At 39.9% G+C, this 17,175-nt stretch overlaps 1 protein-coding gene across 1 annotated transcript; it reads left to right on the plus strand.

The window, feature by feature from the left end:
- Positions 1–1,457: 1,457 nt before the first annotated feature.
- On the plus strand, positions 1,458–17,112 carry LOC145787357 (cyclin-dependent kinase 10-like). Its single transcript, XM_082599085.1, has 10 exons — positions 1,458–1,665; positions 2,076–2,148; positions 2,534–2,708; positions 3,885–4,034; positions 4,491–4,666; positions 5,261–5,391; positions 5,817–6,009; positions 6,314–6,380; positions 6,545–6,596; positions 16,832–17,112. Exons 1-10 carry the CDS (start codon positions 1,552–1,554, stop codon positions 16,859–16,861), a joined length of 1,161 nt encoding a protein of 386 aa, XP_082455211.1. The 5' UTR covers positions 1,458–1,551; the 3' UTR covers positions 16,862–17,112.
- The last annotated feature ends 63 nt before the right edge of the window (positions 17,113–17,175 follow it).

Consider the following 17,175-nt stretch of genomic DNA (forward strand, 5'->3'; position numbering starts at 1 on the left):
AATTGATGGCTATGAGGAGGTCGCTGTAAAAAAAAATGTTGAAAACCTCTGCTCTACAAATAGGCTATGCGAAACTACCAGGAATAGGCTAACCTATCAAAGCTTTGTCAGTCCGAGGAACGAGGATAAAGATTCCAAACCAAATTAATCTTTGCTTATTTCTTGAAGTATTTTTGTGCTAAAATATTTTTATATCTCAAATAGCCTATATCATATATTTTTGTTTTCTTTTTTGTGTGTATTTTGAGACGCGCTATCATTGTATTTTTCTGTTACATTTTTTTTGTGTCTGAAATGACAAAATTAATCATTTTTTTAGAGTTTACATTGACTAGTAAGGTCGTATGGTTGTTTCTTTGTCCTTTTTTTTGTCTTTAGTCTTTTTGTTTGTCCCTGTCAGTAGGCTAAGGGAACTTATGCCTATTTGCAGTGTAGGCTATATACAACTTGCATAATTTTAACATGTGGCCTATTGTTCCTGTTTTGGAAAATAAACCATTGATAATTGGTTGATTATTATTGATTCAACGCGATTTGTTGGAAATTAATCACTGATTAGCTACTACCAAAGATTGATTGCTCCAACCTCTGGAATGCTTCTGGCAGCTTCTGGGTTGCTGGATCATATGAGTATCCTGGGTAAAAATAAGTTGATGCAAAATAACAATGTTTTTGTTTTTAACCTACTGTAAATACCGATAGGCTATATGCCATGTTATGTAGCCTACATTGCAAGTACGCCAAGTCCACGCTTAGTAAGGCCACTTCGGACCAGACGATTTTGGGCTTAACCTAATAAACGGGGACGAATTTCTGTCACTCCTATACGGATGATTGACTATGGATAAAAGTTGTTAATAATTCCTGACCGGACCAAATTGGGTTTAATAAGCAGGCAGGCCTATTATTATTAACTGCGGCTTGATAAACTGAGAAAATAACGTTTATTTTGGAAATTAACCCGTTTTTGCCTGCTTGCTTGAGTTTTTGTTCGGAAATACAAATTAATAAGACTATTCTGCTTTAAACAGTGAATCATTCAAACAAAATTAACGTTCGAAGCAAAACGAAACCAATGAAGTAACGAGCAACTTCAAAATTTATCTCGCAGCTCAAAAAAACAAACATTCCAAGTTCCTCGGAAAAACCGCGGAGATGGCAACTCTGGGTTTTATCAAGCATTCTATTTCAATGTAAATAAAAAAAAGGCCGCCGAGCCGTATTCCATGCATTACTTGCAAGTTACAACCACTAGGCTGCTGAGCACATGTTTAGTTCAGTTTGTTTTTTTTATTGTAGGATGATGTAGAGAAAATGATATGATTTCAAATTTTCTGTTTTAAGAAGAAAACAATGCCCTGAAAGTTTTGCTAAATGCAAACAATGATGCTCATCCCAGGCATCAGTGCAGTGAAATTTCAGAGTAAAAGTTTGATTTTATCACTGGTACCGTAAACATTTCATAGGCTTTTAACGATGTGATAACATAGGTTTGTGAAACTCGATAAAAGGGATTATTGGCAGGTATAGACAATTTTCTGCTAATTTGCTATGAGCTTATCAACTGGTAGTAGCTCAAGACATGGCAGTGAATCTGCATTGCAAGATGGATATTTGATGTCGTTGTCTACTGGTAAACTGATGAAAATTCCTGAAAAGGACAAGGTGTTTATTATAATATGGCAGTAGTTATTTTTATGAAACTGTTAATTTACTTTAAATTGTTAGTAAAGCTTCATCATTCATTGTAAAAGCATTGCGTACAGATCTTAACCGTATTGGTATTTTTAAAATTTATGGTATGCTTAACAGGCTTAAAGACATGCACACGTGAGGTTTATAGTAAGAAAGTTATCTAAAGCCTAAATGTAAAAGAAAGGTGTTTATAAATATGGTGAATGAAGTGTAAACACTACTTTAGATTCTTGTCTCTGTATTAAACTAAAAACTTAAATTTTTTTTATGCTGCTTTGATATGATATAGATTGTTAAGCCAAGCCAGGCAGTAGTACTTCAATGTGTAGCGATACATGTTTATAAACGTAATAGCATTTTTATATTTTTCTGAACTTCAGCTTGGTCGCTGCAGAAGTGTAACTTCATTTGAGAAGCTTAACCGCATTGGAGAAGGCACTTACGGCATTGTTTGTAAGTTTACGTCCGAGCTTATCTTTGTTTTGTCATTAGAATATATTATAGCCTACGGTAGCTTGTATTACAAGCTTAATATTTTAATGATATATTAAGAGATCTGCTGAATGGCATTATTTGAATTACCATTTATATCATTTTTTCAAAAACTTATTTCTAATGGTGCAAATATCTCTAAGTTATATGTAGTGACACTTCTTAAATTCCTATATTTATATGTAGTAGTAGTAGTCCAGTTTTAATCTGGGGATGTCCCTGTTACCAAGGGTGGCAGGATCCACCTCCAAATGCCACAATCGCCTTCACATCAATCTGTCTCACTGCGCCCTCTCTTGTCATAATGATGTATATACATACAAATTAAAAACAGTATAATTTTTAGATCGTGCAAAAGATACTGATTCTGGTGAAATAGTCGCTTTGAAAAAAGTGAGAACCGAAAATGAAAAGGATGGAATTTCCATCAGCAGCCTGAGAGAAATAACACTGCTGCTGAACTTGAAGCATAAAAATGTTGTGGAATTAAAAGAAGTGGTTGTTGGGCAGCGACTTGACAGGTTTATCAAATCTTTTTTATATTTTTAGGATTACGATATTGATATTTATGTCTAATTTGCACAAATTGCAACCACTTACCGGTATACAGTCTATACCAGAGCTTCCCAAACTGGGGGTCGCGACCCCTCAAGGGGTCGCGTAACGAACTTCAGGGGTCGCAGAAAGTACACCAATTTGCACAAGGTACTGCATATTAACTCTTTTGTGCGAGATACAGTGACAGTTATTAATTAACTTTATTAAGAGTCGCGCACTCAATAGGCTGCTCGTATTTTTGAAAATTTATGACGTGAAATGAAATCGGAGTTAAAAACTTTTTCACTGCATCGTGAAGTGAGGTGGCTTTCAAAAGTCAAAGCTTTAAAATGGCTAGCCAATTAACGTTGAAAACCTAAATCGTAGTTTTTCCAACAGAATAAATTTCAGTCTTGGTCCATCATTTTTGCAATGACATCTAGCTTTTGGAATTATGCCAAATGTCAGATTTTCTTGAAAAACTGAACAAACTAAATTTGTCTTTCCAAGGAGAAAACATCAATATTTTGCATTGAAATCTAAAATTGATGCGTTCATCAAAAAATTGAACATCTGAAAACAAAAATTTTAAAATGATTTATCTGAAATGTTCTCACTTCTCCTACCGTTCCAATCTAAGCAACATTGAAACCGTCTTGAGACCTGCATTAACAAACACTGAGCCACGGCTGGACTTGCTTTGGGGCAGAAAGCAGTCACACCCATCACACTGGATAGTGGATAAATGTGTTTGCTTTTTTGTTTTGTTTGCAGTAGGCTACCCATAGGCTTCGTTGTGATGGTCAGAAATAAATAAAAACAAACTGAACTGAGAACGGTAAATTATCTTTGGTTTTCGTTAGATTTAAGCTTTTCAATAAATATCACAAATGTATATTTCGCACTGTTCATCGTTTTAATCATAAGGGGCCACGAAACATTTTAGGAGATTAAAAGGGGTCATGAGCAAAAAAGTTTGGGAAGCCCTGGTCTATACAACACACTCAGTAAATGACAGATACACCACAATTAGTCAACTGGAAGCAGTGAAGAGACACATAGTCATCGAGTCAACCGCTCCCAAATGTTTTGCCATCTTTGTTGTCTTGTTTTTTTACTGACGTAAATTAAACCCATTGAAACATTCTTTTGTGTTGCAGTATTTTTCTTGTGATGGAATATTGTGAACAGGATCTTGCCAGTTTACTGGACAACATGATGTCACCATTTTCTGAACCTCAAGTTAAATGCATTGTTTTGCAACTTCTTCATGGCTTAAAGTTTTTGCATGAAAGTTTTATTATTCACAGGTACAGTAAATATGATATATTGATATAACCATGTGTATTAGTGAAAACCACAAAACAACAGGTTAAAATTCTAATTTATAACTTCTGTGTCTTTTAGAATGCCGTCATCATCTATTTTTTCCTTTTTTAATAGATAAGACTTGTATGTATTCATCAGATTATGTTTCATCATTTATACGTTAAACAAGCAAAATAATAGTCTATGTTACATTTTTTAAAGCATGCAGAGGTGGTGTAATTCTGTCAACAACATTTACCTTAAACTGTTCAATTTTCAGATTGCTTTTCTTTTACCAGAAAGTGAAAAGTAGTTTGTTTTGGTTAAACAAATTTGAAAACTTTCCTACACTGTAATTCTCTATCCATCCTAGGTTAACAATATATATCAAGGTTGTGCATACTGTAGTTACAATGACATCAATTGAACAGCTTTTATTACGTTACAATCATTTACAGGGACCTCAAAGTGTCTAATTTATTGATGACTGACAGAGGAGTTGTAAAGATTGCTGACTTTGGCTTGGCCCGCACCCATGGTTGGCCACAGAAGGACATGACTCCTCGAGTGGTTACTCTTTGGTACAGGGCACCTGAGTTACTGTTCGGCGCAACCACACATGATGCAGCTATAGGTTCGTAAGTTCAGAATTCCGAGGTTTCAGTATTGCTGTTGCATACTTTTAAATCAATTAGTCAGATCAGCTACTGTGACTGGCTTTTTTATTTAAAACAGACTGCGACACATACCACTATCGTATAAAACTAAATTCAGTAGTGCAAAGTTTTTTTGATAGAAAATACCAGAAGAACGCTTTTGCCTCCTTGGAATCTAAACACAGTGCCAGTGTAATATGCAGACGAATAGTTTTAATTGCTTAAAATGTCCTTTTTTTGCGAAAGATTTTGCAATGACGAAAACCACAGTCTTTAAATGATTTAATAGAACGTATTATCTATAGAAATGTTGTTTTTTTGTACAACACACGTACTTCCTAATAGTAGACAACTATGCATTATTATTATTCAATTTATACTATACACATTACACAACATTGAAATTTTTCAACTTTGGGCTAGGCATTTTCATTTGAAGCCGTCGCTTCTAGACCTTGCTAGGTTGATATATATTGTTTTCGCTTCCAATGGTCAGGAAAAAAAACAACTAAACTAAAGCCCCCATTAATAATTATTTTTTCAATTGTTTCAAATCTACTTTATTTTTTCAGACATGTGGGCGACTGGCTGCATATTTGCTGAGTTGCTTGCGCACAAGCCACTATTTCCCGGTAAGGGTGAAATGGAAATGATTGAGCTTATTGTGGAAATGCTGGGATCTCCGAGTGAGGCTATATGGCCGGTATGTATAGCCTATTATTCTTCAAGCATAAGCGAATTCTAAAATTAAAAGTAACTGTTGATTTGGTCAATGTAGTAACATGGCCTGAGCGTGTTGTCTGTGGAGTCGGATTCGTCAAATAAAAGGCCGACTCCGGCTTGATACAAAACGATGAACAATAAAATGTTTGTTTGCAATCTTGTTTTAAAATATTGTTTCTTGTTCGTCATATCGTACTCTAAAACTTTACCAGAGAACAGAAATGTTATTTCTTGTCACAACACGATTGAAATGAATCTGATAAGAAAAGCTTAAAAGAAATTTGGCAACATTGAAGTCGGAGTCGGCCAGTCATACAGCAAATGTAACCAAACAATGGGATTCTTCGTTGGTTTTTCTGAGACATAGATACGTTTTACTCTTTACGGAAGTTTTGCTGCTTTTAGGGCTTTTCCCAACTCCCCGCCATTAAAACTGTTTATCTTCGCAACCAACCTTTCAACAATCTGAAGCACCGATTTCCATGGCTATCTGATGCAGGACTGAGATTTCTAAACTTATTGTTGATGTTTGACCCCAACAAACGCATCACTGCCAGAGACTGCATTGACATCTCATATTTTAAAGAGAAGCCACTTCGTAGGTGTTAGGAATTTATGTTTTTCTTTGTAGCATTAGAACTTTAATTGTAAGGCTGGGTAGCCAGTCTACAGACGTTGGTGTAATGTAACAAGGGCTGAATTGCTGGTAATTACTGGCGAAGTCTATCCGTAACTCTTGGTTCGAGCATGACAGTGGTATTTTTGACCACAAATAATTGGAATTTTGTAAAATGAAAAGCATCAGCTAGATTAGGATTTTAGAAGTTATACAATTCACCACTGGTTTGGAAAGGTTGCAATAAGATAGAACTTGTTGTAATCTTTGTGTTTGTTTCTTCCAGCTTGTGAGACACATATGATGCCAACGTTCCCTCATCACAGAAACGCAAGAAAAGGAATGGAAGAGAAGTATGTTTACTCGTCATTGTCAGAGATATCTAGACTCCTAGTCTAGAAATCTGTGGACATTGTCGACATGATTGACTGCCAAGATAACTTTGTAGCTTCTATTGACAATATGCTTAATGCTTATGAGTAACTTGATTAAGCTTAACTTTTTTTGTGTTTTGCAGAAATCCGGCGAAGAAACACGAATTGCATACCGAACATGGCGACACAAAATTAGTGAGTGGTGTGAATTTCCTAATTAGTGTCTTAATGTGTTTCTCGGCAGTCGAGTGTAGCATAAATTCAGCGATAGACAGGTGTTTCGCCCATGAGGCTGGGCTCATCAGTATTGCACCACTAATTCATACCATAATGTCCTCAACGGCTGCTTTTGTCAGTCAATTAATAGTGTCTCAATCACAATAGTTTTGATTAAAAATTTAAAAGTGATACAAAAATGCGTTCAGAATAAGTTGCACTGAAATCATATTTAATCAAGAGGTGGGGTGGCGTAGCAAATAATTCGCTCGGTAGGGCGGTTAATCCGTCCCCCTGGCTAGTGGACCGAATCCTTTTTAATCCGTCCATCGTTTTTTGCCTATTTAAAAAAAAAAGAATAAACCCTGCTACAAAAACTCGATATTTGCTAGCCTGCATTTGTCGGTCATCACTTCGTAAGACTATTTCAAATCAACGTAACTAGTACATCAATGCTTTCCTATCACAGGGCATTTTCTTCAGCAACTAAGTCTAGCTAATTTATTACACCCTCCGGGGCAGAGATAAGCGTTTTTTGACGACTAGCAGGGCTGCGATTTTTGCTTTCTTGTCGAACGACCAAAAATTCTCCATTTATTTGTCGAATAGTAATATGACGTCACAAGAGTCAGATAAGCGCTTGGCCGCAAATTACCGCACATGTTGTGTGGATGTACTGTACGTCCGAGTCACTTACTTACGTTTTTAATCGCACGCTGGTTGAGTAATTGCAAAGGAGTAGGCTATCCAGCGCTGAGTTATGTAGCCTACCTACCGGACATGTATATTGTTTGTTTTGCTCCAGGAAGAAAACTGTTGTAAACGCGAAACTGAGGATCGCAAAAGAAAAAAGCCCTTAAGCTATACCGCTAGCGTAACCTACTGCGTGATAGAGATTTTTTCATTTGGCATCTCTTTAGTTTCGCTTAGTACGTAAATGGTTGAACCGACCGAACTTGAACTGCTTGTTGATTGTGCTTGGGCAAACTCAGAAACGTTATCACTGTCTCGTCGAGAAAAGAATGTATCACTGCGTTGTTCCTTATGCACTTGAACGGGCTTATCTATAAAATTTTATTGTTGAAAAATGAAAACGTAGTAGGCGCATTTTATTAAGCATGCTTTTGCTTACCACTATTAAACATGTTCAAAATTGAGAATGCTTTGCGACGTTAGGCTACTAAACGCTATTGGCCGGAAGTTTCCCTGAATGATAAGTTCCAAAGTGACGTGGCAATGCTTCTCTCGATAGCTCCTTCGAACAGATCCCATACTTCACTCGCTGTTTGCTGAACCTTAACCGCTTCTCGGTAAGATCGACCGAAGCTTTTGCCATCCGTGTTGTCAGAAGATTCTTTCGTTTTTTAGTCATTATAAAATACTGACTAACTGAAGACTATCCTATCTGTAGTTGGGCAAAGCTATGCTGTTCTTACAACTTGCCTATTACCTTGCCTTGTCCACTCCCAGTGACTACCTACTATTTTTGTAGAAGCGAACTCTTATTACATAGCGACCTTTCTTATCCGTGTTTCTGATTCTGAACATCTGGTTGGAAACTAGGCTATTTTTTTGATGTAAAAAACTTGCGTAATAAGTAGGCTTTATTGTGTGCTTCTGCGATTATTTTCTCCTGTATCAATCTTCTGCTTTAAGTTATATAACGGAAAGGAAATCTTAAATTTGTTTTCGTCATCATGCACTGGCTACATAAATCCATCATTGTTAAATCTTTCAAAGGATGGCATCTCGCCTGGTGCGAGACAAATTTCTTGCAGATGAGTAGTTATATGTGAGCTTTATTCTACGGATTGGTGTTTGACGTCACTATGACATCACGTATGACGTTGCTGGATTGATGACATCATTCGATGACGTGCATTGACGCGATGACGAAGCTGGAATAACGACATCAATCGATGACGTATACTGTGTTGTATTGGAAACCTACGGGCTTCATAGTGTAAAGCAAACACCAATCCGAATCGGATTGGTGGTTGACGTCACAATGACATCACGACATTGAAATGACGACATCATGAGATGACGTACATTGAGGCGATGGCGTCGCACATAACGAAGCTGGTTTGACGACATCATTCAATGACGTACATTGAAGTGTGAGACAACGATGTTTGGATGACGCCATCATGGAATGACAGTTTATAGAAAACCAACAGGTGACGTCAGGACAATACGTGACATCACAACCACCCGAAGCACATTGGACAGCAAAGTGACAACATCAGAACCACTGGATCACATCCAAATAATACACTCACGTGACATGCGACAGTTATCACACCACCCATGGTAATTCCCCACATGTTTTGCCATAAAGATACATAACATTCCATTGCACAACACATTTTCCGTATGGTGCAATAACAGAAAGTATAAAAATGGAAATGACGTCAGTGGTATCGCGATTGGCCACATTCCGGACATGGCCCGGCGAAAATAAACCCAATCCACTGGCATTGGCTGAAGCCGGCTTTCAGTACATTCATGTCCAGGACAAAGTGAAATGCTTCGCATGCAAGGGTGGACTTAGGGACTGGAGACACGACGACGATCCATGGAAAGAACACGCCAAATGGTTTCCAATGTTGGTACCGCAATAAGTGATTGTGACAACAAGTCGTGTATTTAACTATATTATTGTTCAGATGCGGTTTTCTGATCAAGCAAAAAGGGGGGGAGTACATACGGAAAATCAACTGTCAAAACCCACAAACAGACAATTTAATAATGAAGTTAGAAAACACGTTCTCAACGATGGCTATACAGTTCGGATTTTCCAAGGACTTGGTGAAGGATTTAGTAGAAAAAAAGCGGTGTACCGGGGGAGAATACACAAAGCTACTCGATTTAGTGACAGACGCACAAGAAGCCGAACGAACACAAGCCGCGGAGCAGACCCCAGACATTACCACCACAATCAAATGCGAAACACCCAAGAAACAATCAAACCCCTCAGAGTCGTCCAAACAAACACACAATGATAGACCAAAAGAGAAATGGGGTGGATTATGTAAGGTTTGTCTTGACCTGGACATGGATACATTACTCTTCCCATGCCAGCACATGTGCTGCTGTATCGAGTGTGCAAAGTCACTGAAATCGTGCCCGATTTGCAGAGCAAAGCTGACAAAGATCATGAAAATTTACAGATCATGATCACCCTATATAAGCAGACAACCGTAGTGCAATGTGGAGAGATGGATGAAAGATTGCAACACCCATTTACATGCGTCATCAGCGGACCTACGGGAAGTGGTAAAACAAACTTCGTTACAAAAGTGCTAAAAAATGTGAACGAGATGATATCACCATCACCACAATCGATCACGTGGTGTTATGGAGAATGACAGCCATTGTTTTCATCCATACCAGCAGTGGAATTTATCCAAGGACTGCCACCACCGGATCATTTCGACGTAAGAAAACGGAACCTACTGATAATCGATGACCTCATGAATGAAACAAATCAATATGTTACCAATCTCTTTACCAAAGGAAGTCATCACAAAGACATCAGCGTAATGTACATCGTCCAAAATCTTTTCAACAAAGGAAAGGAGCATCGGACAATTAGTCTCAATGCCCACTACCTGATTGTATTTAAAAATCCGAGAGATGTTTCACAAATCAATCATTTGGGTAAGCAAGTCTTTCCAAGGAAGCCCCGCATCATACAAGAAGCATTCGACGATGCCACGTCGACACCATACGGCTATCTCCTTTTGGATTTTAAACAAACGACACCGGAAAACATGCGCTTGCGTACAAACGTTTTTCCCGACCAAAGAACCATCGTATACGTACCCTATGTATAAAAGCTAACGCAAGTTATAGAAGGCTTGATATATCGTAAGCATGTCAGCGAGGCTAGAACGTCACATCGAGACGCTCAAGACACTTGCAAAGGCCAAGCCACAGATGGGAAAAGCGGTAATCAAAACAGCTAGCGACGATCTGGTCAAGTGCATTTGTGAATGTGTCCATAACGTGCTGAAGGGTAACGTCCGTATCACCCCAAAACAAAAAAACAAACTAAGAAGACACAGGACAACACTGCGTCAAGTTGCCAACAAGACCATCGGAACTAAACGGAAAAGAAGAATTATACAGAAAGGAGGATTTCTGGGTACACTTCTGGCAACGGTCATCCCGGCACTCGCCGGCCTGTTGTTTGGGAAGTAATGGAAAACGTTAAAAAGATGGCTCTGGTCGATGCCCGAATGCTAGATCAGATGAGAGAAAATGAGGACATAAAACGCTCAACAACCACAAAGGTTATGAATGAATTGGATAGAGAAATGCATACCGTGCTGGAAAGAACAGACCTCGACGAAGACACAAAACTGACAATGTACCAACAAATACTTCAGAGCTATATAACTCACTAGCATAAGCAAATGAACCAACCAATGGCAATCAAGATCAAAGAAAAACCGGACCGCAGCTGGGTTGAGAGAGGCATACTCTTTCAAGTACCAAAGTCATATGTATCACGGACAAGGGAGTTGATGAGCCTCATTGACAATCATCCCTTGGTGAGCTGGGATGACAAAGGTCAATTCATGTACAAGAACGAGGCTGTTCCAAACACCAGCATCAAAGAATTGATAAACACGGCGATCCGCAAGCCCAGACAAACCAAACCGACCGGGTAGACAACGTTTCAAAATGCTTTGAAAGAAATGAACGCTCCCACCGCTTTCATTCAAAGGGTTGCAAACAAGCCAAAAGCATCATTTGATCGATGGAATTAAGTTACTACGATCCGGCCAAACCATCGAGCTACGGAGGTGTTGAAAGACTACAGCGTGCCATAAAGACTCCTGTGAAGGAATGGTTGATGTCACAGGACGTTTACACATTACATAAACCGATAAGACATCGTTTTACCCGTCGTCGAGTGATTGTCGAAGGTATAGATGCCCAATGGCAAGCCGACCTTGTGGACGTGACAAAGCTGAAGGAGGATAATGACGACTTCAAGTACTTGGTGACCTGTATCGATGTGTTTTCAAAGTTTGCATGGGTTATTGCTATTAAAAATAAATCTGGTAAAACACTTGTGCGTGCTTTCTCCGAGATTCTCCGTATCAGCGAACGAAAGCCGAGAGTGTTACAGACGGACAAGGGCAGTGAATTTAAAAACGTTTACTTTCAAAAATGGTTGATGGACAACAACATCCACTTTTTCACAACCCACAATGAGGAAACAAAAGCGAGTGTAGTGGAACGCTTCAATCGCACCCTTAAATCGCGCATGTGGCGATATTTCACCCGCCACAGAAGTCACAGATACGTCGATGTGCTTTCGGACTTGACTGAAGCATACAACCATTCATACCGTCGGAGTATTGGCATGTCACCGGTGTGGTGCCATAGGCAAAAACCGTCATCAGGTTGGTTTGTACAAGAAATTGTCAACGTGACATTTTACGTGTACCGCGTGGGCAATTTCCCAATAGGCAACCCAACACAAATTTCTACCCACATCAGAAATAACAAAGGATTGTTGTCGTTGTCACCACCCAGCGGAGGTCAAGATAGCTTATGCTTCTTTCGTTGTTTGGCCGTCCACAGGACAGGAAGACGCAAAGACGTGGAAAGGGAAGCGAAGCTGCTGCAACGACGATTCATGGAGGTGCCCAGTGAGACGTTTCCCGGGGTCAAACTAGAGGACATTAATGATTTGGAGAAATTATTCAATGCTAACATTAAAATATATACATTGCAAACAAATGAAGAGGGTGAGGTCTACGCCGAGCTCATAAAGCAAAGCGTGAGAGAGAAGACCCACAAGACGGAACCATCCTTATGTTTAAATTTGAACAGCAAACATTTCACTTTCATAAGTGACTTTTCTATGTACAGCAAACTATATCAATGTCGTATTTGTGGTGAAGGATTTGATAAGAATTTTTACTACGAATTCATAGACAAGTACCTGCACCGAAAAAATTACCAATACACTTACATGGATACGGACAGCGCATATCTTGCCCTGCGCACTGCGACCCTCGACGAGGCGGTCATTCCAAGTTTGCGGCGTGAGTTCTATACAAACCAATACACTATCTGTTACAGACGGACAATACACTATCAGGCCGGTGAGGGCAACCACAAGTGGTGGTTGCAAAAACAAGCGGCGGTGAGTGGGTAGGCGGCGAAGAAACAACCAGGGAAACGTTATCGGGAGAAAACACAAGTTTCAAAGTACATGGTGCTGACACGTACACGCAGAAGCGAGGTGCCATCTCCAACTTGTACATAAAACGTCGTGTCGCCGATGGCGATGTCACGACATCACCACTGTTTTTGTAGCCTGCAGGGCACGTTATGGGAGCTATATAACTGTGTGTATTTTAATCGCAATCGCAAAGCATGCTGTCGAGTCAAGCATACGACCTCGAAGAGCAAGCCAGAAGCCATCAAACAAACGTTGACAACGTCCCCTACGCATCTTGTTACGAACACTTGATGGAGGCGCAAAATCTATTTGAACGTGCGGCTGAGCTCAGAAAGGAATCGGTCAGCATCCGCGAAGCTTTCAGCAAAATTATGGACGAGGGTGAATGCGGAGGCTTTGCATTCACCGGTCACATGCGTCGCGGTCTATTGAGCGTGCGATGTGGCAAAGTTCAATTCAACGATGCCCAGCTGCGGCAGGTGGCCACACAGCTTTTTTGTGACAATCCCTACTTGGTCTTTGTCTCTCCTGATGAATTGGACTGGTTATCAGCGTTTGATCCGGATTATGACCTGGACACTGGATATTTTGAAATGCGAGTGTGTGGGAATTTTCGATATCTGTTTCACCCTTCCTTGTGGTGGGTTTTATTACCACGTCTAACCGTTGATGCATTACCACCCGGGTCAGAATCACTGCTATATCAATATAGCAGTTTACATGGGACTGTCTATTCACCTTAATCCATTTTTTTGTGTCGCATTGCATCGTTTTCACATTGTCTGCTTCGTTCGTTTAATATCAGCGTACCTCTGCTTTATTGAGTTGTAAAAAACACGTCTTTGCATGCATTTCATATGTTTTCAATTTCAGTTTACAATACCTGTTACGTCACGATAACTGTCCATTTTTATGTCTTGTTTATGAGCCCTCGGGCGTTTGTTATTGCTCCGTGTAATATCAACTTATTTCTGCTTTCTTGGGTTGTATCAAATATGTTTTGTGATAGCTGTCGTATGTCACGTGTTATTTCATTGCTTTATTAAAATCATGTTTGGATATGATGTCACACTTCCGCGCGACGAAACATGTGGGTTTCTAATATCCTGTTAAATCTTGTCACTTTGCTGTCCAATGTGCTTCGGGTGGTTGTGATGTCACGTATTGTCCTGACGTCACCTGTTGGTTTTCTATAAACTGTCATTCCATGATGGCGTCATCCAAACATCGTTGTCTCACACTTCAATGTACGTCATTGAATGATGTCGTCAAACCAGCTTCGTCATGTGCGACGCCATCGCCTCAATGTACGTCATCTCATGATGTCGTCATTTCAATGTCGTGATGTCATTGTGACGTCAACCACCAATCCGATTCGGATTGGTGTTTGCTTTACACTATGAAGCCCGTAGGTTTCCAATACAACACAGCATACGTCATCGATTGATGTCGTTATTCCAGCTTCGTCATCGCGTCAATGCACGTCATCGAATGATGTCATCAATCCAGCAACGTCATACGTGATGTCATAGTGACGTCAAACACCAATCCGTAGGATAAAGCCGAAAGCTCACATATAACTACTCAGATGTCCAGACTTCCCAGCCACCAAACTAGTTTATACATGTCATGCATTGTGATTCAACGTCTGGCGTCTGCAGATGTATCAATGTAAAAACGACGGGTTTTGCTAGCTGGGTTGTGTGCTTTTGTGAATGTGCAAAATCGCCCATTACGTAACCACAGAAACTCTTTTAGTGGAAGGAAGTCGAGTTGCAACCGTGTTTATCTGTCTACTATTCTTTATTCACATTGCAAAATATTTTTGCAATCTTGGAACAACAAGTGCATAAGTCAGACATAAATACAAACACGTTGACAACTACAAGTAGCCTACTTCGGTTATTTTATCTATTAAAGAAACCCGTTGTGTCGAATAGCACGAAACGTGTGTGGCAAAATGTTTGATGGCAGGCGTTAGAACTTCGATCAAAGCATTTTCCCACAGTGTTCAAAATGTTCTGGACCTTTCCATAAAAATAGTGGCTTTTTTCATCTGTATTTCTGAACATCTGGTCGGAAACTAGGCTGTTTTCTACATGTGAAAAACTTTCATAGCAAGTATCCAACAGTCATTTTACCAGAGCAATATTGTTAATTGGCTCAAACGGCGAAATACAAACTGGCATAGACGTTGACAAAACTCAATGTAGCCTAGGTTATTTCATCTAAAGAAACCCGTTGTGTCGAATAGCACGAAACGTGTGTGGCGAAATGTTCAATGCCAGGCGTTGGAACTTCGATCAAAGCATTCTCCCGCAGTGCTCAAAATGGCGGCGCTGGCGCCTTGGGAGTTTCTCGTGTGAAGCGTCGCTTTTCGACCTTGCTTTGAAGTACCTGGCGCAAGAAAGTCTACGTAAGTCAGCACTTTTATAATTGCATCACGTGATGGTCCCTCCCCCCGATTGTTCCTCCACCTGACGACGTTTAGTCCTCTCTCAGTTTTTTTCCTTTTTTTTCGTAAGGCACGGCGTTTGTCGAATAGTGATGGCGCGTGTCGAGTGACCTCGTCACCGAAAAAGGCAAAAATCGCAGCCCTGACGACTAGGTTCACATTTTTTGGAAAACGAGCGTCCTTCCATAATTAACTAGGTAAGCTTAATCGCTTAAAGGCGACCGAGAGAAAAGAACAGCCCACTCTACTCACATTAGTGCCGAAGACGTAATATACCGGTAATGAGAACGTTTTTACACGAGCTCAGTAACTGAGCACGTATCAGACCACCTTCACTTTACCGGTACCAATTTAATCATCATTGACACCGGAGTCTTATGATATTGATTGTGGGAATCCATATACCCGGACTTGAAATCTATTTTAAAAGATTAATTCTAGTAGTTTAGCAAAGCTTGCTTGTTGAACCCGGGGACGGTTGAACCACACCCGGTTACCGAGATTAAGGTTCCCGCTTGTTAATGCGATGTTCCATCCACTAGATGTCGTTGAATAGAGAGTAGTCGTTACAAAGCGTTGCTCTAGTACAGTGGTTCTTAACCAGGGATCGATGGAACCCCTGGGGTTCGACGAAGCTGTTTCAGGGGTTCGGCGCGAACGTCCTCTGAAACATTAACACACGGTCTACTGAACGGTATATCAGCCAATATTTTTGGAAAATATTGTCCAGCCGAAACTTAATTGCTGCTTACGTGATTGTAAATAAACATCTGTGTGCTTGACGAGTGATGTAATGATGGCATCTGCATGTAACACCGAATGCAAAAATAAATATGAATACCCTACGTAACATTGTTTCTCGGCAGTCGAGTGTAGCATGAATTCAACGATAGACAGGTGTTTCGCCAAAGGCTGGGCTCATAAATATCGCACCACTAATTCATACGACATTGTTCTCAACGGCTGCTTTTGTCGGTCAATTAGGTAATAGTGTCTCAATCACAATAGTTTTGATTAAAAATTTAAAAGTGATACAAAAATGCGTTCAGAATAAGTTGCACTGAAATCATATTTAATCAAGAGGTGGGGTGGCGTAGCAAATAATTCGCTCGGTAGGGCGGTTAATCCGCCCCCCTGGCTAGGGGACCAAATCCTTTTTAATCCGTCCATCGTTTTTTGCCTATTTGAAAAAAAAGTATGCTACAAAAACTTGATATTTGATAGCTTGCATTTGTCGGAATTTTTTTGAAAGATTAATCCTAAAAAGTTTGCAAGCTTGCTTGTTGAACCACTGACGGAGACCCGATTACCGAGATTGATAGTGGGGTTCTCGCTTGTTAATGCGGTGTGCCATCCACTCGATGCCGTTGAATAGAGAACAGTCGTTACAAAGCGTTGCTCTACGTAGTAGCTCACACCCTTAGATTTGAACCAGTGCCTTCGTGCACCAATCAATTCGTTACCGTACAGATTTTAGACCTAAAAGCGTTGCTTGCTAAATCTGCTTAATTAAGGTTAGAGATTGTCAACATTGTTGTTATGCTTTTGCAGCGAAAAAAGCGAAAATTAATGGGATCCTAAGTGCCAGACGTGATTTGTTCTATGAGCAAATTGAAAGCCAAGCTGCCTCCAAGAGAGCGGTGGTGTCCAAGCGGTCAAGAGATCCTGTTTATGCTTCAACTATAGAGATTTTAAAACATACCGATTGCATGCTTACAATTGAAGATTTTACCCCAATGATAACGTCATTCATTTACCGAACGTATGGTGCTTGTTGCAAGCAGAGACGTTTTGTACCGTAGTTACAAAGTTGAACTACGCCAAATAAATGTTGTCGTGACTTGAACTCGGCTTCAGTGTCCTTCGTAAGGTAGCCTGCAGTACGGTATGCAAAT

This window comes from Aplidium turbinatum, chromosome 18 (assembly GCF_918807975.1).
Source record: "Aplidium turbinatum chromosome 18, kaAplTurb1.1, whole genome shotgun sequence".
In the NCBI taxonomy this organism is placed as follows: Eukaryota; Metazoa; Chordata; class Ascidiacea; order Aplousobranchia; family Polyclinidae; genus Aplidium; species Aplidium turbinatum.